Below are 22,878 nucleotides of genomic sequence, written 5' to 3'. Positions count from 1 at the left end.
CATGATAGGTACTGGTGAGACACTGAGTACAAGAGGGGAGATAAGTCATACTCCCTCCTCTGGTGTTATTACATTCATTATTCATTACAGGTGTTAGGAATTACGCACGCGTGGGAAACCTCCAGCTGGCTAGGCCAGGGTATCCCACTTGTGCAGGGTACCATGCTGGCATGCTGGACAGATGCACGTCTTGTGGGCATGGTGGCGGTGGTGGTCAGTAATCCGCAACCTAGACTCTGTGTCCATGTGGAGGGTTTATTATAATAGAGAGATAAAGAGAAAGATAGAAAAGACAGAGACAGAGAGAAAGAGTAAGAGGGGGTTCGAGGGGTGCACACTTGTGGGAGAGAGAGAGAGAGAGAGTTTTTCCTTAAAAAGAGGTTTTTACATTAGGACGCAGGGCAGCGCCAAGGGATGGGTCAGAATATTAACAATGGGGCCTCATGGGAAACTGAGGTCTGTAAGGTACAGATTAGAAGGAGATTCAAATAGTATATATTATTTGATACTCTGTGTGTATGTGTATGTGAGAGTGTGTAAAACAGCGTGTGAATATGAGAGCGTGAATGTGTGTGTGAGAAAGTATGAGTGTGTGTGTGTGTGTGTGTGTGTGTGTGTGTGTGTGTGTATGTGTGTGTGATGTCCAGCAGAGAAGTGGGATAAAGCCCTGATTGAAGGATTAGAAAATCTTTTGACTTCTATCTATGTGACCTCAGAGGAGTTACTAAATACAACAACTTCCTCTTCTATCTTCTGCATAAGATGCATGATACTCATTACAAGTATACTGTAACATAAATTATGCAAATATAAGGAATGCACTAGAGTCAGCCTAAAGCCATAAGAAGCACATTCTAAATGTCAATGCTAATTCTTCAAAGGACTTTCGTTGAATCAAATTTTTCAAAAAGTCCCAATAAAGAGAGATTCTACAAATCATCTCCAGACTGCTGGTAAAAAGTAAAGCTGCTGGCCAGGCATGGTGGCACACACCTTTAGTCCCAGCACTCAGGAGACAGAGACAGGTGGATCCCTGTGAGTTCGAAGTCAGCCTGGGTCTACAGAGAGAGTTCCAGGGCAGCCAGAGCTACACAGAGAAACCCTGTCTCAAAAACAAACAAACAAACAAACAAAAACCCAGAAGTCACCACATGGCTGAATTCTCCAGCAACCCCAATGTGAAGGGACATTTTCAAAGTCACTCCTACAAGGTCAACTTGAAGTTGAATCCTAATTTACCTGAAAGTGTAGTTCCCGGGGATGAGCTTACTTAGTTTTAGTATGGCTGTGTCTTCAGAGATCTTCACTTCTCTCAGAGGCCCCTTGAGCTCCTCCCAGTGGTACTGGACAATTTTATCATCGTCAGTGCTCTCTGGATCACAAGGAACATCAGTTAGGACCCAAGAATGTTGGGCCTCGGCACTTACCCAGCTTACACAAACCAAGCAGCCACACGGAGAGCTCAAGCTGGGAAAAGTAAAAGTAGACTCTCTCTCCAAAGCAGTTTTTCTCCAGGAATACTGGGTCAGTTGGCCTCTTATGAGTGTTCCAGTATCATTTCCTAAGGACTCTAACATAGGAAATCTCATTAAAATGCTAGTGGATGAGCCGGGTGGCGGTGGCATACGCCTTTAATACTAGCACTTGGTTTTGCAAGCGGTTGGTGGATTGTGCTCGAACTCCACCACAAGTGGCAAAGTAGCGAACTGATGCATTGTCGAAGTAACCACTGAGCTAAAGCCAGTCCAATACTAGCACTTGGGAGGCAGAGACAGGCAGATCTCTGTGAGTTCGAGGCCAGCCTGGTCTACAGAGTGAGATCCAGGACAGGCATCAAAACAACACAGAGAAACCCTGTCTCGAAAAACAAAACAAAACAAAACAAAACAAAACAAAACAAAACAAAACAAAACAAAAAGGTATTGTATGATAAAGGAAAACCAAATAGTTCTTAAATGCATGAAAATATATTGAACTCTCACTTAAATTAAAAAAAAAAAAAACTCTTCAGATACTATTTTTTTAACTATCCCACTGGTTTAAAAAACAAAACAAAAGCCGGGCAGTGGTGGCGCACGCCTTTAATCCCAGCACTCGGGAGGCAGAGCCAGGCAGATCTCTGTGAGTTTGAGGCCAGCCTGGACTACCAAGTGAGTCCCAGGAAAGGCGCAAAGCTACACAGAGAAACCCTGTCTCGAAAAACCAAAAAAAAAACAACAACAAACAAACAAAACAAAACAAAACAACAACAACAACAAAATCGGTTTCAGGCTATCAAGATGGCTCAGCAGGTAAAGACATTTGCCACCAGGCCTGCCAACCTGAGTTCAATCTCCAGACTCCATGTGGTGGAAGGAGAGAACTGACTACCACAAGTTGTCCTCTGACCTCCACATGTGTGCACCACCCTCCCCAGCACATACAATAATGAAATACAATAAATTTTTGTTTCACAGCACGGTAAATATATGGAGAAAAAGGCCCTCACATTAGCTGAATTGATACAGCTCACTGCTCTACATGGCAACATGTATCTTCGATCCTGCAATAATTCTAGAAATTTATCTTACAGATATACTCTCATGTATGTTAAACATCATGTTGACAATATTATTTGTGGTAGCACTGCTCATCATAGAAACGAATTAAAGTATTCTAATGGTCACCGACAGATACTGTAAACAAACACACATTCACACCGTGACGTTCTATACTCAGCAAAAGTCATCTTTGAAAGTGGGATAAGCATTTCATGCACTGATTAGACAAATCCTCCACACAGAGCCGAGCTCCATCACAAATGACAGTGTATGTGACACGTGGGAAGACGCTACACATGCAGTCTCCATATGCAGAACAGCTCTCTGCATGGCCACGAGACAATGCCCGGCTGTCTGGAAGACGGGAGACATGCTCTTCATGGTGTCTACATAGTACTCAACTTTGACCTTCCAAACTATAAAGCAACAGCAATGTCTGAACCCTTCCACCCCTTCCTTGGACACCTGCTTCTTCCTGGTCCCTTCCTCTTAGCAGAACCATTGACATAAAATGCTTAACCTCTGTCCTCTGCTAGAGCAGAGGCTATCTTGGCTAAAAAGTGTGCCAGTGTGCCAAGACAGGCAGAGGGATGGGGACGAAGCAGATCAGAACGCAGGAGAGAAACTCCTTGAACACTTTGGGTTGGGGCTTGGTTTTTACTGTTTCCCAGTGCTGGGGACTAAACCAGCTCTTGTGCGTGCTGTGTAAACGCTGCACCACTGAGCCACAGCCACAGATCCAGAAACCTCAGTCCACAGTCACAATTAATAAAGACCCAGGGGCAGGAGAGATGATGGTTCCAGAGCACATGCTGTCCTTCCAGAGGACCAGAGTTCAGTTTCCAGAGTCCATATTGGGGAGATCACAACCATCTGTAACTCCACTCCATCTAGGGAACAGAATGCCTCTGACCTCCTCTGCACCCACATGTGCACACACCCCTACACATAATTAAAATAATAAAAATAAATCTTCAAAAATCATTAAAAGAAAACAAACAAAAGAACATAGACCCAGGCAAGGTGCACAGTGAGCCTCTCCAGGAGGCTGACATCAGCCTACGAGGCAGTAATGTCTGTCGGACACTCCTAGGGCAGCCCTTTCTATTACTGATGTAGCCAAGAACTTGATTTCAACAACTAAGAAAGAAAACCATCTAAGCAAATATGAAAACCAGCCCATTTCAACTAAAGTAATTCTAAATGTATTTTAGAATTTAGAATTTAGAATCCTATTTTCTGAGTAGAAATATTACTTCAAACAAGATTTTTAACTGGCCTGACTGGTAACTGCTCAGTCAGTTGTTTTGGATGGCTGACCTTCCTGTAACAGTTAAAAAGACTGACCTAAGCAGAATACGGACACAGTGGCCCTGGAATTCCCAGTGACCACCGCTCTAGAGCACTTAGACAAACACTCACGACTGCCGTCGATGATGGTTGAAGTGGTTGGCAGCGAGATCTCCTGGAACCGGGGTGACACAATGGCAACAGGGGGGCGATTCTTTCGGGGCTCTGCAAGAAAGTGACCCAGAAAGGAGTCGGGAGAGAAAAGGTAAAATTGTAGGAGGGGTAGGGCATATCTGTGTTGATTACAAACCATTTTCAATGGAGGGCTGAGAATGAAGACCCACCAGATGGGAAAGGATCAAGACCAGGCTGCCATTGTGATGAGAGACACCTGGTCAGGCCTGTTCCAAACCTGACTGTTCCTAAGACCATGCCAACACAAAGCCTGCTGGCTACGTAGCCTGGACTGACCTTCAACTCCCAAACCTGAGCGCTAGACTGAAATACATGCATCACTACATGGCCCTGTGCGGGCTTTCCATGTATCGAGATTACGCAAAGTGCATGGCTATTAATCACTACTTTGGGGTTAGCCCAGCTAAAGGTGGATGGGAAAGGAACACTAAAGCTTTAGCAAGCAAAGTGTCCTTTGCACACGTCTGCTGAAGAGATGCCGTGACCTCTCAACTGTCCGCGTTGGCTACGTGAGGCTAATATGGCCAAGGGAAAGGAAGGTCACAAACCACTTTAGTCCACCTGAATGATGGCAAGATGTGACCCAGTGGTCTTCATGCTGACCATGAGTCAACACACAGTCTTCATGCTTTCCCTGCCGTGCTGAGGCTAACACACAGCTTCACACAGGCTAGTCAGGAGCCTCACCACTGAGCTACTGTCCTAGTCCGCAGCTCACACATTCAATATCTGGGGAAAAGACTACTGGGGTTCAGAGCCCAGGGAATAAACTATTGCCAACAAAGGAAGAAGGGGCACTGATCTGATCTGTGCCAGTGTGGGCACGCATCTCCAGTTTCTTGCAAATGTCTGTCCAAATGCAAACTACGATGCCTCACTATTGTTCTGCAGTCTACCAACAGGGCTCATTTCAAGAGAGTGACAATATGGATTCAGGACTGAGTTTCCAATGTGGAAAAACTGGTAGTGCTTTAATGAGGTCACCTGGCTGGTCACTTGAGCCAGTTCTCCTGTGGGCTTCTCCAGGGCTTCCAGCTTCCTTGGGTTTCTTAGTTACAGTACTAGTCATCTCTCAGTCCTGCCCACTTGGAGTCTCATTGCTTGGGCCTTAGGGAACAGACCAGTGGACTAATGTTCCCGTGCCCAGCCCAGTGCACTTTGCTACAATTACTACACTTGTTAACATGTAGGCATCTGTACTGGCTTGCCCTTAGGGTCTTGACAGGATACATCCTCAGCTGCAGCCACTAAGAGCACCCCCTGTGCACATTCGCTAAGTTTCCTTATAAAAGGCAGGCCTTGCCTACCTCCTGTCTCTTTCTTTTCCTTCGATCTTGTCCCCAGGGACCAGTCTCTGTCTCCTTCTCTGCCCTTCCCCCAATAAACCTCCCACGTGAGTCCTGTTGCATGGTTTGACTCGAGACAGGGTTTCTCTGTGTAGCTTTGGAGCCTTTCCTGGAACTCACTCTGTAGAACAGGCTGGCCTCGAACTCACAGAGATTCCTCCTATCTCTGCCTCCGGAGTGCTGGGATTAAAAGCATGTGCCACCACTGCCCGGCTCCTTCACGCCACTTTTAAAAAACAACAATGCTGGACTAGGAATTGCCCAATAAATAGAATTGCCCAATAAATAGAATATGACACACACACCCACAAAAAAAAAAAAAAAAAAAAAAAAAAAAAAAAGACTAGGAATCTAAAAGCCGGAGGCCAAATCTCCCTCCCTCTTAGGAGTCCTGCAGAGGGAGCCATGGGGTGGAAGCATACCTGGCTTCACTGTCACGTTCACGTAGCCTTCCCCATGGGCATTCTGACCATCCACAATCACCTTGAATTCATACAGGCCTGGAGTCAGCTGGCAAGGGAAGACGAGATCCTTTAGATAACTACAAGGAGCAGAAGCCATGTTTACAAGAGAATAGTACAGAGTTCTTGGGCTCAACCCTACACTCTTTTCTTGCCCTATTTTCAAAGTGGAAAAAGTAAAGTAGCTAAAAGGATTAAAGATGGGTTAAATTAGTAAGAAAGACAGCTTTTACTGCGGCTCTTATTACTGGCTGCATCTAGAGCAAAAGAAGCATTCCAGTGTCTCTATACTCCCATTTTCTTCTCAGAGGAACACTAAAGACCCAACCATTCCCCTTCACAGAAATGAAATTAAAAAATCAAGTCTTCAAGGAGAAACATCTTATTAAAAATAAAAGCAACAACAAATGGGGGACTAGTGAGATGGCTCAGTGGTTAACAGCACTGGCTGCTCTTCCAGAGGACCTGGGTTCAATTCCCAGCACTCCCATGGCAGCTCACAACCATCTGTTAACTCCAGTTCCAGGGGATCTGACACCCTCCTTCTGGCCTCCTTGGGCACCAGGAATGCAAGTGGTAGAGAAATATATAAGTAGGCAAACCACCCATATATACAAAAATTAATTTAATTAGAAAAAAAACAGCTGGACATAGTGGTGCACACCTCTAATCCCAGCACTCAGGAGGCAGAGGCAGATGGATCTCTGTGAGTTTGAGGCCAGCCTGGTCTACAAAGTGAGTTCCAGGACAGCCAGGGCTATACAGAGATACCCTGTCTCGGAAAACCAAACCAAACCAAAAAAAAAAAAAAAAAAAAAAATCATGCTTAAATATCTGATTTTTTCCTTCCAATTTCCAGCAACTGTGTAAACACAATTCTAAGAGAAAGCAACAATGAAGTCACCACAGTGCACTATCATCCCAACAGTGAAGTCACCATTGTGCACCATCATCCCAACAAGCCCATTTTAGTGTTCGTCCATCTCCTCTAACCATTGACCATATACAAAAAATAGTTTTATCCAGTTCGTTGCTTTTTTATCTTTTTCCTTTTTTTTTTTTTTTTTTTGTTTGTTTTGTTTTTTTGAGACAGAGTTTTTCTATGTAGTCCTGGCTGTCCTGGAACCCGCTCTGTAGACCAGTCTGGCCTCAAATACAGAGATCCACCTGCCTCTGCCTCCCAAGTGATAGGATTTAAGGCCTGCACCACCACACCTGGCTTTAGCTCATTTCTTCAAAGCCAAATATTACCTATCACTATCCCAGGCCAAAATTCAGTGGTATTGGGGCCTAGCTAAAATTAAGGTGTCAAACTTTTTTTTTTGTTTGTTTGTTTTTTTGGAGACAGGGTTTCTCTGTGTAGCTTTGCGCCTTTCCTGGAACTCACTTGGTAGCCCAGGCTGGCCTCGAACTCACAGAGATCTGCCTGCCTCTGCCTCCCGAGTGCTGGGATTAAAGGCGTGTGCGCCACCACCGCCCGGCAAGGTGTCAAACTTTTTATTGTTCTTTATTCTGTTCAGTTAGCATAAGTAATGTCCTTGGTTATGATATAGTCTCTTTAACATTCATTCATCTTAATGACTATAAAACAGTGCATGAATATATGTACGATAATTCACACAAGCATTCTACATTGTTAGATACTTGGGTGGTTTCCAAATTTTTGTTATGATTAAAATGAACATCATGGAAGAAAATAAAGATTTTCCTTTTTTTCATCCCTTTTGGGTGAATACTAATCAGCCAATCTCTCCTCAAAATGCTTTTGTCCCTGGCTTCTACCTCTCTACCTTGCTCCTCCCATACCCTCTGCCTCACCCCCCACAACCCCACTGGCTACCCTGAGCTATGACTACAGTTTCAATTTTAGGCAGACATACAAATTTATCTCTTGACCCAGAGTTATCTCCTGGTCTCCAGCCCTTTCCTCCAGCTGCTAATGGATCAACTCCACCCAAATGCCCCATATGTACCTCAAATCACATACTCCAGATGAATCAATCACCTATCTGTAAATCTCCTTCAAACCTGGTTTTTTTCTGTCCTCCTCATTTCCTCTACCCCAAAAGTTGAATTTTAAAAGCTAGAATCATTTTAGACTTCTCTCCCCCGACTACCCCATCCAGTATCTCAAACTCATCTGCTTGTTCCCATCCACACCTCCACTGCCTTGTCCTTCATCTGCTCATCACAGCAGTTAGGAATGAAAGTGTGGGCTTTGGGATGGAAAGTTGAACCCCAAAGGGACTACTCCAGCAGATGCAGTCATGTGGACATAAATAACCTCGCTTATCTCTGGAATTCTGAGGAGTCACCTCACAGAGCTGTTGAGTGTGTATTTTCAGCCACCACCAGCATGCTGGTACAGGCTTCTCACCAGCAATGAAAATTTGAGAATCACATACTAAACAAACACTGGCTGTCCGCCATGGGGACTCTGGAAGAATTCACAACTAAAAGATTGTTCTCCATTTCAGTGTGGACAGGAAACCCTGTATTCTATTTCAGAAAGTCACCTCCTCTGTCTCGCCCTGCAGGGGAAAGGAGGCAAATTCACCTTGGACAATTGGAGGATCTGGGAGTGTTTCCTTTCCATCTCTCCACTGTAGTCTCTAGGATGAGTAATCAGTTGCCAGTCGTAGGTGTAGGTTTCTCCTATAGAAGGGCAGTTAGAAAAACCATGAAAACACGCACCTACACACCAAAGGCTGCCAGTAACAAATCGCTTCTACAGCCTGCCAATAAGAAACCTCTTTCCAATCCCGACAAAGCTTTAGTTTTAACTTCTACCCCAGAGCCTGTAGGGAAGCCAAAGCATTTCCTGAAAGGGTCTTGTTGACTCAGCTACAGCCAGGGTCTCTTTCATCCTCTCAACATTGCTCTTTCTGCCCCATCCCCATCCTGGGACCAACCCTTCCTTTAAAAAAAAAAATCAGGTTGTTTATGGTGCATCTCTCACTGAAAATACAAGCCCTACCAAGCACTACAGATGAACTCATTGGGAACAAAGGTCATTTTCTTGCAAAACTTCTTTTGCAACAAAGAACAGCAATGACTTCTAAATAACATGGTTCGAAAATAGCTTTTTACAGAGTGCTAACAATGCTCCTCTAGCTGAGGTCATCACACCCTGGTGAGTTAAAAGAGCTACTTCGTTCCTGCTGAGCTAAATAACACAGTGCAGAAGATGGCGGGGCATGGCCCATTTAAAACAGGCCCCACTGAAATTAATTAAGATCAAATGAAGCAGTAAATGGTCCTCGTTTGCAGCTTAGACTGTGTTGCTGCAGAGCATGCGGGTAGAACCCTGTCATCTATGTGGAATCCCAGGAAAGTCATCTTCCACTGGAGACAGATGCATTGCAGGCTGGGGAAAGATGGGATGGGATAGAAGGTCTAGTTACTACTCAAGGGAGGGAGAAAACCAATCGCAAAGCACTGGACAAAGTATAGCCACACTTTTACTTAAGGAGCTCAAATGTTGAACACAAAACCTAATCCTCCAAAACCTGAGAAGTGATTTCTATTTTGTAAGTGTTCCTCCGCCACACTAGCATGATGATTTGGCCTGTTGTCACCCCTAGCTGTTCTCACATAGGCACACACAAAAGTCAAGTCTGAAAAGCCAGGGGAGCTGCAGAGCCAGAACTCATGCTAAGAGATAATTCTTCTAACTGTAATTTAAAAAAAAAATTCCTATACAGAAAACACATTCACAATAGCTTGGGAACTGATAATTTCATATATCAAAAGCTAAAAACAGACTTCAAAAAGGATGCTATTCCTAGGTCAGGGACACTCACAGAATGAATTGTGCATTAAAGGCATTCCTCCATGGGTAGGAATGTATACACATATAGGTAGTTAGACAGAATGCTGGCTATTCATCTAGGGCAAGGGCTTTGAAACCAGACCTTCCAACCTCACAGAGATCCTAGTGTGCTGCCACAGAGTAGAAGAGAATAAAGAGCATGCAGAGGGGATCCTGCCTCAGTGGTCCCAACTTGTAAAATAAAATCATCTACCTCAGAGAAACAAAGAACCTGGGCAGAGGAGAGTAGGGGAGTTCGAAAGAAATGTGTGCTTTGTAATGCTGACCTGTAACATGATGATAACTCAAAAGTATGTGTGCAAATGCAAGTTAGAAAAAAAAAGTACTGCAGAGTTGGGCCTAACTTCCACAAACGAGCAGAAACGGAAGCAACCACTACTTAAAGAAGGGTTTTCCTCACCTCTATCTTCAAGGACGACTAAATTCATTCACCTTGAACTTAGCACCCAAGGAGACAAGCAAAGAGCCTCTCTCAAGACAGTGGGTCGGCCTTTCATTCCTGTCTGACTCTCAGTGACTCTGGGAGCCCCTCCTCCCACCCTGCCTCCACTCCCCGAGGACCCAGGTCCCCAGCTCTTTCCTGAGGCCCCTCTCTGCCTTCCCTCCTAGTCCATTTCTGTTTCTTTGTGCCACCTGCTGACCCACAGTAGCACTCTTTACCAGGGACCCCCACAGCTACCACACTTGCCTAGGATCCAGAGAGGGCAACAGCAACCAAAGAATGGAGCACCCTCCCAACAAGACAAGACCCCAAGAAACACCTCAAACGTAACTCCAGATGCTTATATCCCAGTACAAAAACACAAACATGAATAGCCAAGACAATATGCCTCCTCAGAAGCCAGTAATCCTACTACAAGAGGCCTTGAGAATTTAGCTGAAGCACAGGACAAGACTTCAAAACTGCAAGTCTGAATATATTCAAGAACCTTAAGAGGGATATAAATAAATGCCTTAATGAAGACCATGAAAATACAAATGAGTGAAATAATGAAAACAGTTCAACACATGGAAGCAGAGATAGTATCACAAAAAAAACCAAAACCCAAAAAACACAAAAACAACCTGAAATGAAATAAAACTGGAAATGAAGAACTGAAGATGTCAAACAAAAACCTCAAGAGGTGCCAGGTGGTGGTGGGTGGTGGTGGCGCACACTTTTATCTCAGCACTCAGGAGGCAGAGGCAGGCAGATAGATATCTGAGTTCAAGGCCAGCCTAGTCTACAGAGTGAGTTCCAGGGCAGCCAGAAACTCTGTCTTGAAAAAAGCCAAAAACAAAACAAAACAAAACAAAACAAAACAAAACAAAACAAAACAAATAAAATATATACAAATAAATAAAAAACCTTAGAGGTAAGCCTCATCAACAGAACATGGAAGAGAGAATTTCAGGTCCTAAAGACAATGTATAAGAAATGGATAGCTCATTCAAATTAAAACAAAATAAAAAAATTAACTTTAAAAAAAAACTTAGGAAGAAAACATTCAAAAATCTGGGACACTATGAAAATGAACAGAACAAATCTATGAATAATAGGAATAGAGGAAGAAGAGACCCAGGTCAAATGCACAGAAAGTATTTTTTTTAAGATTCATTATATATAGTGTTCTGCCTGCATGTATTCCTGTAGGCCAGAAGAGGGCACCAGATCTCATTATAGATGGTTGAGAGCCACCATGTGGTTGCTGAGAATTGAACTCAGGACCTCTGGAAGAGCAGCCAGTGCTCTTAACCTGTCAGCTATCTCTTCAGGCCCCCAAAAAAATATTTTTAACAAAATCATAGAAGAAAATTTCCCCAACCTATGAAGGCACAAGAAGCATATGGAATACCAATAGATTGGACCAGAAAAGAAATTCCCCACAATACATAATAATGAAAACAACAAATGTACAAACAAAAACAGAAAATTAAAAGCTGCAAAGAAAAAGACCAATTCATATATAAATGTAGGCCCATTAGAATAATACCTGACTGTGGTGATATTGTGTCTCCCAACATATTGTGCACCTTAATAAACTTATCTGGGGTCAGAGGACAGAACAGCCAGTAGATATAGAGGCCAGAAAATGGTGGCACATATACCTTTAATCCTAGCATTCCAGAGGCAGAGATCCATTCAGATCTCTGTGAGTTCAAAGCCACACTGGGAACAGCCAGGCATGGTGACACATGCCAGGAAGTGATGGCAGGAAGCAGAAAGGTATATAAGGCGTGAAAACCAGGAACTAGAGTCTGTTAAGTTTTTAGGCTTTTGAGCACCAGTTCAGCTGAGATTCATTCCGGATGAGGACTCAGAGGCTTCCAGTTTGAGGAAATGAGATCAGCTGAGACATTGGCAAGGTGAGGTTAGCTGTGGCCTGTTCTGTCTCTCTGATCTTTCAGCGTTCACCCCAATATCTGGCACCAGGTTTGTTTTTACTAATAAGACCTTTTAAGATTCATGTAACACCTGACTTCTCAATGAAGACTTTGAAAGCCTGAAGGGCCTGGACAGATGTTCTACTAACTCTGAGAGACCACAGCTGTCAGCTAGGCTATTATAACCTAGCAAAACCATTGATTACAGTCAACAAATAAAGAAACACATCCCACAATAAAACCAAACTTAAGCAATTTCTATCTACCAGTTCATCTCTGTAAGGACATTAGAAGAAAAACTTCAGTCTAAAGAGGTTAACCATACCCAAGAAGACACAAGGAATAAATAAATACTCCCAGAACAGTACATTAAGGGGGGGTGGGGGTGGGGGGCACACGACACTATAACTACAAAATGACAAGAACTAATAAACACTGGTTACTGAGAACTCTTAATATTAATGGTCTTGATTCCCCAATAATAAGACATAGACGAACAGACTGGATCACAAAACAGGATCCATCTTTCTGCTACATCTAAGAAAACACACCTTGCCATCATGGCAGGGTAAAAGGATAGAAAAAGGTATTCTAAGCAAATGGACCTAAGAAGCTAGCAGGTATAGTCATTTTAATATATGACAACAAAAACAAACAAAAAACATAAACAGAAGAGACAGGGAAGGATACAACATAATCATTAAAGGAAAAATCCACCAAAAGGATATTGCAATTCTAAACATTTATATACCAAACATAGTAAAGGCACTCAAATTGATAAAAGAAACATTACTACAGCTGAAACAGGATTGATGCACATACAAACTCACAGAGATTGTGCCAATGTGGACAAAATCTGCGCAGGTTCAAGCCGGATGGGGTCCCGACACTGAAAGAGGGAAGTGAACATGGGGTCCCACTCCTAACCAAGAAGCTATCACAATTGATAACCCTGGCTAAGGGACAGCGAGTTTTGTCCAACGGAGTCCCCTAGGTATATCAACCACACTTACGGCAAGCCCTATACCCAGGAGTAAGTTGGCCAAAACAAACTCAAGGATATTTTTATGAACTTTGTTTCAGGCATTTTTTTGTCTAATTGGTCTTTTATGTGTTTATTTTTTATTTTTGTCTTATTGTTGTTTCTTCTTTCCTTTTCTCTTTTTTAAGATGTATTTATTTATTCATGTATTCTATGTATATGAGTGAGAGTGCTCTGTCTTCATGCACACCATAAGAAGGAATCTGATCTCATAGAGGATTGTGAGCCACCATGTGGGTGCTGGGAATTGAACTCAGGACCTCTGGAAAAGCAGCGAGTGCTCTTAACCTCTGAGCCATCTCTCCAGCCCTGTTTTTTGAACAGGGTTTCTCTGTGTAGTCTTGGCTGTCCTGGAACTAGCTCTGTAGACGAGGTTGGCCTCAAATTTGTTTTTGAATCTTATTTGTTTCTGGGTTTTGTTTTTTTTTTTTTTTGGGTCTGGTTTTGTTCTCGAAAGAGAGAGGAAAATAAGAATATAAATATATAAAATAAGAGGGAGATCTGGGAGGAACTGGAAGAGAGGAAAAACATGATCAAAATATATTGCACGAAAAAAACTTTTTCAATTAAAAAAAAAAGAAAATGGAATGAACTGATAAGGAAATGTTACTTCAAGAGCAGAAATACAGAGTAGATCAGGATTCTAGCTCTGGGAAAGTATATTTTGCATAAATATATCACTTGGTATTAGACTCCCACATTAAAAATATGGAATTCAACCAAGTACACACCTTTGATCCCAGTACTTGGGAAGCAGAGGAAGGTGATTCTCAATGAGTTCAAGGCCAACTAGGACTACACAGTGAGACTGTCTCAAAAACAACAAAGAATACATTTTAAAAAGATTTTCTTTTAATTATTTTTAAATTATGTGCAGTATGTGTCTGTGTGAGGGTATGTGCACCTGAATGCAAGTGCCCTACAGGCCAGAGGCATCAGATCCAATGAGGCTGGAGTTACATGTGGTTATGATCCACCCAATGTGGGTGCTGGGGACTGAACTTGGGTCCTCTGGATGAGCAGAACATACTCTTAAGCACTGAGCAGTCTCTCCAGACCCAACAACAAAGAATAAGTGAATCAGAAACACAAACATAAAACAGAGGGGGAAGAGCATTTGACTCAGTTAGCCTTTTAACACAAGTGACACACACCAACCCCTTTCAATGTTTTCACCCTGTCATAGGTGGTCCTAAGAGACTGTGGCTGTTTACCAGTCAAATCTGGTATACTAACATACGCTTAAAAGATGAAATGGATGAAGTTTAAAACCTCATACTACAAAGTTTTAAACAGTGAATTTATCACCAATTCTTTTTAATAAATACTTTATCATTTATTATATATATATATATATATTTTTTTTTCTCTTTCTTTTAGTTTCTTGAGACAGAGTTTCTCTGTGTAGCCCTAACTGTCCTGGATCTCGCTCTGTAGACCAGGCTGGCCTTGAACTCAGAGATTTGCCTGCTTCTGCCTGAGTGCTGAGATTAAAGGTGTGCACCACCACGCCTAGTGGCCACCAACTCTCTTATATAACTTATACATTTTATTTGTCATGTTGAAGCTTGTACTTTTTATTTTAAAATCTTTTTGTTAAATTTACCTCCCCACCGTGTGTGTGTGTGTGTGTGCGCGCGCGCGCGCGCGTGCGTGTAACTTGGGTCATTAGGCTTGGTGGCAAGAGCCTTTACACACTGAACCACCTTCCAGCCGTGACTTTCTCAAGTAACAAATCTGTATTAGCAGTAGTCTTGAATACTTTCAAGTCCCACACCTGTTACTTACTAGTTGTTTAGCCAAAGTAAACAGGTTAATCTGAGTCTTGGTTCCTTCCCCTTCCTCCCTCTCCCAAGTGTTCTACCAGTGAATTATACCCAGCCTGGCTGTTCCCTTTTACATGGACACAATCTTATATAAAAGACACACTAAAGAACATCAGCGAGGCACTGAAGAGGTCACTTATATACTGTCACATGTTGCCCTTTCAGGTAATGTTGTAAAACAGGGATTATTGTTCCCATCTTTACTGAGAAAAACTCAGGAGTAATTTGCTTACAATAATTGAGCTAATGATTGAGTGAATTAGGATTTGGACGCAGGCTTGACATCAAAGCCTCCAGGATCAGGCTGGAGGGGCAGCTCTATGGCAAAGCACTTATGTAGCATATGTGAAGCCTAGCACTGCTAAGAAAACAGTCTCTGATCTCCAGCTGTGCACAACACTGCCTTCTGTGCTGCCTGCGGATCTGTAGGCCCACATGCTGCCTCCTGTCTCCACAGGGCTGCTACAGAAGCCAATGCACTGAGGCTTAGAGACAGCAAAGCAAACTGAAATGTTCCCAAAGGGCTAGCTTACCTTCTTCTGGTTCTGGAAGAACGTAGGCGTTTAACTGAACTTCATTCTTAGGCAGGGTGATCTGGACACTTTTCCCAGCAGACACCACTAGCTCCTTTACAACTGGAACCAAGTGACAGTACTGTGATCAGAAGCACACCCGGACTGCTGTCCCCCTCCTTTGTGATCAGACCCCTTCCCCAAGTCACCCTCAGTCACTGTCTTCATCCTTTACTTTCTACTCCCTAATCCCCTCAAGTTTGATTCTGTATCCACTTTTCCATCACAAAGGGTCTCTCAAGGTCATCAGTGAGCTGCTTCTTAGCAAATCTAAGAAGAACACAAATCCACCTGTCAGGCTGGTGGCACTCACTCCTGCTGACTGCCTCCCCTCCCCGCTAAAGCGCTCACTGCGACATCAGAGGAGCTCAGCGCTCTCATTCCTTCTCCACTGTGCTGCAACCAATGTCTGTCTCCACGTCTCTTTCATATACCACTTCCCCAAGAGTTCAGCGTTGAAACTCTGTCTCAACGACCGCTTTTATCAGGCGAATACCATTTTAATAAGACACATAAATAACAAAGGATAAGGTCAGTCAGAAGGCCCACCTGTTCCAGTTTCTCCAACTACTGACTCATTGTTCACAGTTAAGATTATTCCAAGATTCTTACCTCCTCTCCCACTTGTGGCCCACCTTACTCCAGTCTATCTGGTCTTGCTATGACATGTACACCAATCTTTCTAAAACACCCTAGTGTCACTCTCCTACTTGAGACTCCTGCCTCCCACACGAACCCTAACCTGGCATACAACCACATGGACTCACCTTTCCCACCCAGCCCTGCCTCTAGTTAGTCTTCCCTCTTAGCATCACAGAAACCATGAGCCTCTGTGAAACACATGGAGACTGCTGCAGCTGTTGGTTCAAGTGGGATGTTTACCTTTTCTGTATTCTACGTTTTGTTCCTAGTTTAAACGGTCTGCTCTCCAAGAGCTCTTTCTAGACCACTGCATTTCTGATCCACTTCTTGAGTCACTCTTGCATTTCTGGAACTCCCAAATCAGCACATAGCTATGCATTGCTCTTACACTATTTGCTACCTAGCTCCTATGTGTGTGTTTCTCAACTTTGGCGTTATTGATATTTTGTACCAAATAATTGTTGGGGGCTGGAGAGAGCAGATGTTTAGACCCACTGGAAACCACTGATTCAGTCTTAGTCCTCTAGCAATAATTGCTTACTTGATATGAGGCCTCAATTCTAGGAGACCTTCCAGCAAACAACAGACTAGTCAACTTAGATTCCAAGGCTGGGGGTGAAAAGGGATTCCTGAACAAATAAAACTTGAGGTTTATCTGCCTTTGCTTGGGAACATTGTACTTAGAGATGAATTCATCCTTTATGGAAGCTGCAGCCTACAGCTGCCCTGGGAGATGGAATAAGAGCTCTCTGGTATGACTTTCAGGGAGGAAAAAAAAAAAAAAAAAGCCATTATACTCAGTTTAACTGACCAGAACTGGCTAGTCAATACATCGGAAGCCAAAGCCTTCAGTTTCAATAGGAACTAGGCAGGCGTTCACCTGAACACAGAAATCACATGCGGCTTCAGGGCTGGAACAATGGCACATTCCATTACCAGCAAAGAAGACCCTAGGAAACCAAAATTGGCAAAAAAAAAAAAAAAAAGTGTTCACTGGTTTTGCTTCGCCCCTGACTTTTTGGGTTTACCCATTAGCTACTGATGGACTATCTCTACCTGGGCTCTCAACCCTGCACCATCAGGCAGACTTGGTAAGGCGAAGGTCTAGGTCTAAGCCCCTTCCTGTGGTTGGTTTGGAAATAAAAATGTTCTGAGAATCAGGTGGCAAATGCCTGACCCACAGCCAGGCTGCTGGGAAGCGGATGGGTACATCAACACTGTCTCCCTGCACATGTTTCTTCTTTGAACATCACTTGTCATATCATCCCCACTACTTATTTATTTATTTAGGTTTTTGCTTGTTTGTTTTAGATGGTTTCATGTAGCTCAGGCTTGTATCAGACTCACAGCCAAGGATGATTTTGAATTCATGGTTCTCCTGCCTCCACCCCCCAAAAAACAGGTGTGTATCACCATATCCAGAAAGTCTTGTGCCTTTAGGTCACCGTAGAATCTGGCTCTGAGAAAATGAGCTCTATTAAGTGCCCCAGGTTTGGCAGCTGCTGAGGCAGGGATCAGGGGCACAGACAGGGTGCTGTCTAGCAGTCAGGTGTGCCTCCTCTGTTCTCTCTAAATGGGAAGACTTTAATCAAACACTCTACTATCTCCTCTCATCTCCAAGGCCAGGAGCAGTGAGCCTCACCTGGTTGTGGTGCTGAGGTGCTCTGGGAAGAGGCCTGGGGCGTAGGGGTAGCATAGCTGTAGGAGGGGGCCACTGGAAGAGGGGACTCAGGTGAACTGTGCTCAGTGCTTTTTGCTTGCTGAGTACTGGACGTAGGACTGGAATGCTCTGATGGTTCGGGATGGACGGACACATTCTTCAGCCAATCAGGAGTCTGTGTAGTGTGGTCAGTGGTGAAGGGGCTGGGAACTGTGGTGGCTTTGTGGACCTGAAGAAACAAGAGAGATTAACTACAGTGAGCAAAATTACAGACTCTTAGGGCTGGGCTCATGGAATGCTGTAAAAAAAATTGAAGAAATTTATCTTACCACCCAAAGTCAAATAGTGTTAAAATTTGGAGACAAAGACTCATTGGTAGAATGCCTGCCGGACACGTACAAGCCCTGGGTTTGATCCCCAGAACCACAAATTATAGACAAAAAGTAATATGAATCTTCTGGGGTTTTTTTCCATACAAAAAGTTTCATCAGCTGGGCATGGTGACTCTCACCTAAAATTCTAGCACTCAGGAAGCTGAGGCAAAAACATTGCCAAGAATCTGAGCTAGCTTGGGCTATGGAGTAAAAGTTTTTTTTAAAATAACGAGGCACGGGCGGTGGTGGCGCACGCCTTTAATCCCAGCACTCGGAGGCAGAGGCAGGCAGATCTCTGTGAGTTCGAGGCCAGCCTGGGCTACCAAGTGAGTTCCAGGAAAGGCGCAAAGCTAGACAGAGAAACCCTGTCTCAAAAAAACAAAAATAAAAATAAAAATAAAAAATAACGAGGGAGCTGAAGCAAGGACCAAGCAGTCAAGAGCACTGGCTGCTCCTCCAAGGACCTGGGTGGGCTCAATTCCCAGCAGCCACATGGTGGCTCACAATCATACGTGGTGATTTCAGTTCCAAGGATCAACAACTCTCTTCTGGCCTCTGTGAGGACCAGGCACACACACAGTGCACAGACATAGATGCAGGTAAAACATCCATACACATGTAAAAGTTTTTAAACTTAAAAAAATTACCAAATATTATGCTCAGCTAACAAGGGAAGCAAACTAAAAGCATAAGGTCAAACAGTAAATATTCTTAAATGAGTCATGATGAACCGAAGGAATAACTAGAGCATGTCATCTTTTCTCCCTTGCAGCCCTCTGGGTAAGAGGATTCCTAAGCTGAGTTTTAAAAAGTGAACAGCGCTGGGCGGTGGTGGCGCACGCCTTTAATCCCAGCACTGGGGAGGCAGAGCCAGGCGGATCTCTGTGAGTTTGAGGCCAGCCTGGGCTACCAAGTGAGTTCCAGGAAAGGCGCAAAGCTACACAGAGAAACCCTGTCTCGAAAAACCAAAAAACAAAAACAAACAAAACAAAACAAAACAAAAAGTGAACAGCTGTTTACCACACAAAAGGCCCAGGGTAGAGAAGGAACACAGGCACAGGCATGAAATTAGCATAGGGTAAAGGAGACTAAAGCCATAAGCACAGCGGGAGGCAGGAAGACAGGGACGGGCAGACGGAAGGCACTGGTGGCCACTTTAAGGAGCCACACTGGTGAACGATTAGAGGACCACATACAGAGAAGGACACAATCAGGTGTCTGTCTGTAGGTCACATTGCACTCTAGGGGTCACAGAAGCAGTGACAACAGGACCACCACATATGCAACCACCGAGGAATGGAGAGTAGCCAAGCCAGGGTGGAGGGAGGGAGTCTTACAAATCAACTTACTGGAAACATAATTGACATAAACTCACACATCAGAACATGAGGTCGATTTCTGACAAATGTACACACCCACATAACAACAACCTAGAGACAGAACATCTCTATTGGCCCCCAGGGTTCACTGATGTCCTTTTCACTAAGTCCCTGCCTCCACCTCCAGACTCAGGCAGCCACTGATTTGTTTTGTCACAGAAAGACCAGTTTGGATTTTCTTATACTTTATATAAAAGGAACCGGATGTATTCTATTTTTATTTCTAGCTGTGTTCACACAACATGGCTTTGAGATTCACCCATGGTACTGAATGTATTGGTAGTACTTTTTTATTTTACCGAATAGTATTCCATTACAGACATACATCAAAATTTATTTTCCATTCATTCACTGGTATAGATTTAAGTTGTTTTCAATCCCCAGGTTTTATAAATAAAGCTGCTACAAATGTTTGGATACATATATTTTTTACAAATAAGTTTTTTTGGTTTTTTGGAGGGTTTTTTTTTTTTTGTTGTTTTTTGGGGTTTTTTTTGTTTGTTTGTTTTTTGAGACAGAGTTTCTCTGTGTAGCTCTGGCTGTCCTGGAACTCACTCTGTAGACCAGGACTGGCCTTGAACTCACAGAGATCCACCTACCTCTGTCTCCCAAAGGCTGGGATCTCAAAGGCTGGGATTAGAAGGTGTGCGCCAGCACACCTGGCAAGTTTAACTTTCTGAACTGTTAGCTAAACTGCTGTGGTGCTAGTTACATTCCCACAGCAGAGCACAATGGCTCCAGGCCACAGCTCCACACTTGGTGTGCCTGTTCTTTACTTTGTTATTCTAACAGTTGTGACAGGGACCCTTACTGTGCACTTCACTAAATGAAGTTGGATGTATTTTCATGTGCCTACTGACTAGTCCTTGTTTTCCTTTGGTGAGGTCTGTTCAGAGCTTTGCACATTTTTAAGGCTTTCTTAAGGTATAATTGACACAAAAGATATTTGACGCTTATACTTGGTCAGATTTGAACAGATGTGAACACCTATGAAATTGTCAATTCAAATGAGCGTACCTTTCACTTCCAAAGACCCCCACGTTTCCTTTGTAATTCGTTTCCCTCCCACCTACATTCCCCAAGCAGCACCCTCAACTCACTGTCACTAAAAGTCATTTTCCATTTTCTAGAATGTCACATGAATAGAATGACACAGTAATAGGGTCTCACTATGTAACCCAGGCTGGCTTCCAATATATAATCCTCCTGCCTCAGCTTCCCAGGTGAGTGCCACCCTACCTCAAAGAATTGTCTTGCTCCCTTCCTCCTCCTCCTCCTCCTCCTCCCTCCTCCTCCTCCTCCTCCTCCTCCTCCTTCTCCTCTCTCCCTGCCCCTTCTCTGTTTTCAAACCCAAGGCTGCACACCAGCTAGTCTACTGTTCTACCATTGAGCTCAGCTCACCCTTTTATAAAAATGTCGACTTAGCTGTGTGTGGTGGCACACGCCTTTAATCCCAGCACTTGGGAGGCAGAGGCAGAGACAGATGCAGAGGCAGGAGGATCACTGCAAGTTCAAGGCCAGTCGTGGCTACATACCAAGTTCCAGGCCAGCTAGGGCTACACAGTGAGACCCCATATCAAAATAAATAAAAGAACAAACTGTCAATAGTTTTCGAGCAAAATGGGTAGCATCCCCACTGACATGGGCATTCCAGGTATCCTGTGACCTTACCAACATTTGCTATGGATGACTTTTAGATTCCTTTTTGAAGGTGGGGGTAACATACTGTGGTTTTCCCTCGTGATTTCCTAATGATTAATGTTGAATATCTGCTATATATTTACTGGAGACCTGAACAATTGGGTTACTAAATTTCTAGTTATAATAAATTTTCTAGTTAGTTTAGGTCATCTAACTTTGCCTTTTCCAAAATCATTTTTTGCTCATCAGTACTGATCCATGAGACAGCTATATTGGTTTCTTAGAACAGTCATGAAAAGTTACCATAAATTTAGCAGTTAAAACAACAGAACTTTGTTTTGGTTCCAGAGACATAAGTCTAAAGGCAAGATGTCAGGACCACTTCTGCAGCAGAGCTCTAGACAACCTTTCTTTGTCTTGTCTAGTGCCCAGAGACTTTTAACATCTGTGGTGGATTGAATGAGAAAGGCCCCCATAGGCTCACATGTTTGAATGCTTGGTTCCCAATTAGTGGAACTGTTTGGGAAGGATTAGGAGGTGTGGCCTTGTTGGAGTGGGTGTGGCCCTTGTTGGAGGAGGTGAGTCACTGGGGGTGGACTTTGAGGTTTCAAAAGTCCACATCAGGCCCAGTGTCTCTCTCTGCCTGCTGCCTGTGGATCAGGATGTAAGGATCTCAGCTACTGGTCCAGCACCCTGCCTATCTGCTTCCCACCACGATGATCATGGACTAACCCACTGAAACTGTCCCCAGTTAAATGCTTTCTTTTATAAGAGTTTTCTTGGTCATGATGTCTCTTCACAGCAATAGGACAACAATTAAGACAACATCCCTTGGTTTATAGCAACCCAACCCTAATCTCTGCCTCAATCTTCACATGATCTTCCTTTTCTGAGAATCTCAATCTCTATTTCTTTGTTTCTTTTGTTTGTTTGTTTGTTTGTTTGTTTGTTTTGTTTTGTTTTAAGACGGTTTGTCTGTGTAGCTTTGGAGCCTTTCCTGGAACTGGCTCTGTACACCAAGCTGGCCTCAAACTCACAGAGATCCACCTGGCTCTGCCTCCCAAGTGCTGGGATTAAGGGCATGCGCCACCACCGCCCGGCTTATTTTTTTCTTTTGTAATGCCACTGGATTCTAGTCACTGGATTCTAAGGTCAATCCAAAAATATCTCTTCTTGAGCTCCTTAAATTACATTTGCAAATGCCCTGCTCCCAAATAAGGTAGGATGCTGAGGATCCAGAAGGATGAGAAGGGAGGATAGGGGTCCTGGAGGAAACACTAGACAACCCATTAAAGTGGCTTCTCTCTGTGTATTTGCTTCTTCTTTTTTTTTTTTTTTTTTTTTTTTTTGGTTTTTCGAGACAGGGTTTCTCTGTGTAGCTTTGCACCTTTCCTGGGACTCACTTGGTAGCCCAAGCTGGCCTCGAACTCACAGAGATCCGCCTGGCTCTGCCTCCCGAGTGCTGGAATTAAAGGCGTGCGCCACCACCGCCCGGCTGTATTTGCTTCTTAAGTTTCTCTCAGCAATGTTTACAGTTCTCAGTATACAGCTTTTGGATGTATTCTGTCTGTTATTCCTAATGAATTCATGGCTTTCAACGTTATTACGCATTTTAAAAACTTCAGTTTCTATCTTCATTGTTAATATATCAATTGATCTTTGTACATTGACCTTATATCCTACAGCTTTGCTATCTCTGATGTAGAGTCTGTAC

General features: G+C 43.5%; 1 protein-coding gene and 1 long non-coding RNA gene across 4 annotated transcripts in view; one reads left to right on the top strand and one right to left on the bottom strand.

Moving 5' to 3' along the window:
• The window catches only part of Kiaa0319l (KIAA0319 like), a 105,276-nt gene that overhangs the window by 28,847 nt on the left and 53,551 nt on the right, over positions 1-22,878 (bottom strand). For all 3 annotated transcript variants that reach the window (XM_059254973.1, XM_059254974.1, XM_059254976.1), the window contains exons 4-9: positions 17,753-17,999; positions 15,430-15,531; positions 8,390-8,487; positions 5,794-5,881; positions 3,963-4,055; positions 1,240-1,372 (exon numbers count right to left, since the gene is read on the bottom strand). In XM_059254973.1, the coding sequence (XP_059110956.1) occupies positions 1,240-1,372; positions 3,963-4,055; positions 5,794-5,881; positions 8,390-8,487; positions 15,430-15,531; positions 17,753-17,999 (761 nt within the window). The remainder of the gene's footprint in view (positions 1-1,239; positions 1,373-3,962; positions 4,056-5,793; positions 5,882-8,389; positions 8,488-15,429; positions 15,532-17,752; positions 18,000-22,878) is intronic.
• LOC131904055 (uncharacterized) lies at positions 3,798-6,853 on the top strand. The gene is made up of 2 exons (XR_009377662.1): positions 3,798-4,095; positions 6,692-6,853. It is a non-coding gene; the product is annotated as an uncharacterized LOC131904055 (long non-coding RNA).

Source organism: Peromyscus eremicus, chromosome 2, assembly GCF_949786415.1.
Source record: "Peromyscus eremicus chromosome 2, PerEre_H2_v1, whole genome shotgun sequence".
Classification (NCBI taxonomy): domain Eukaryota; kingdom Metazoa; phylum Chordata; class Mammalia; order Rodentia; family Cricetidae; genus Peromyscus; species Peromyscus eremicus.
Note: the sequence above shows the minus strand (reverse complement) of the source record. Positions and strands in the feature narration are given on the sequence as shown.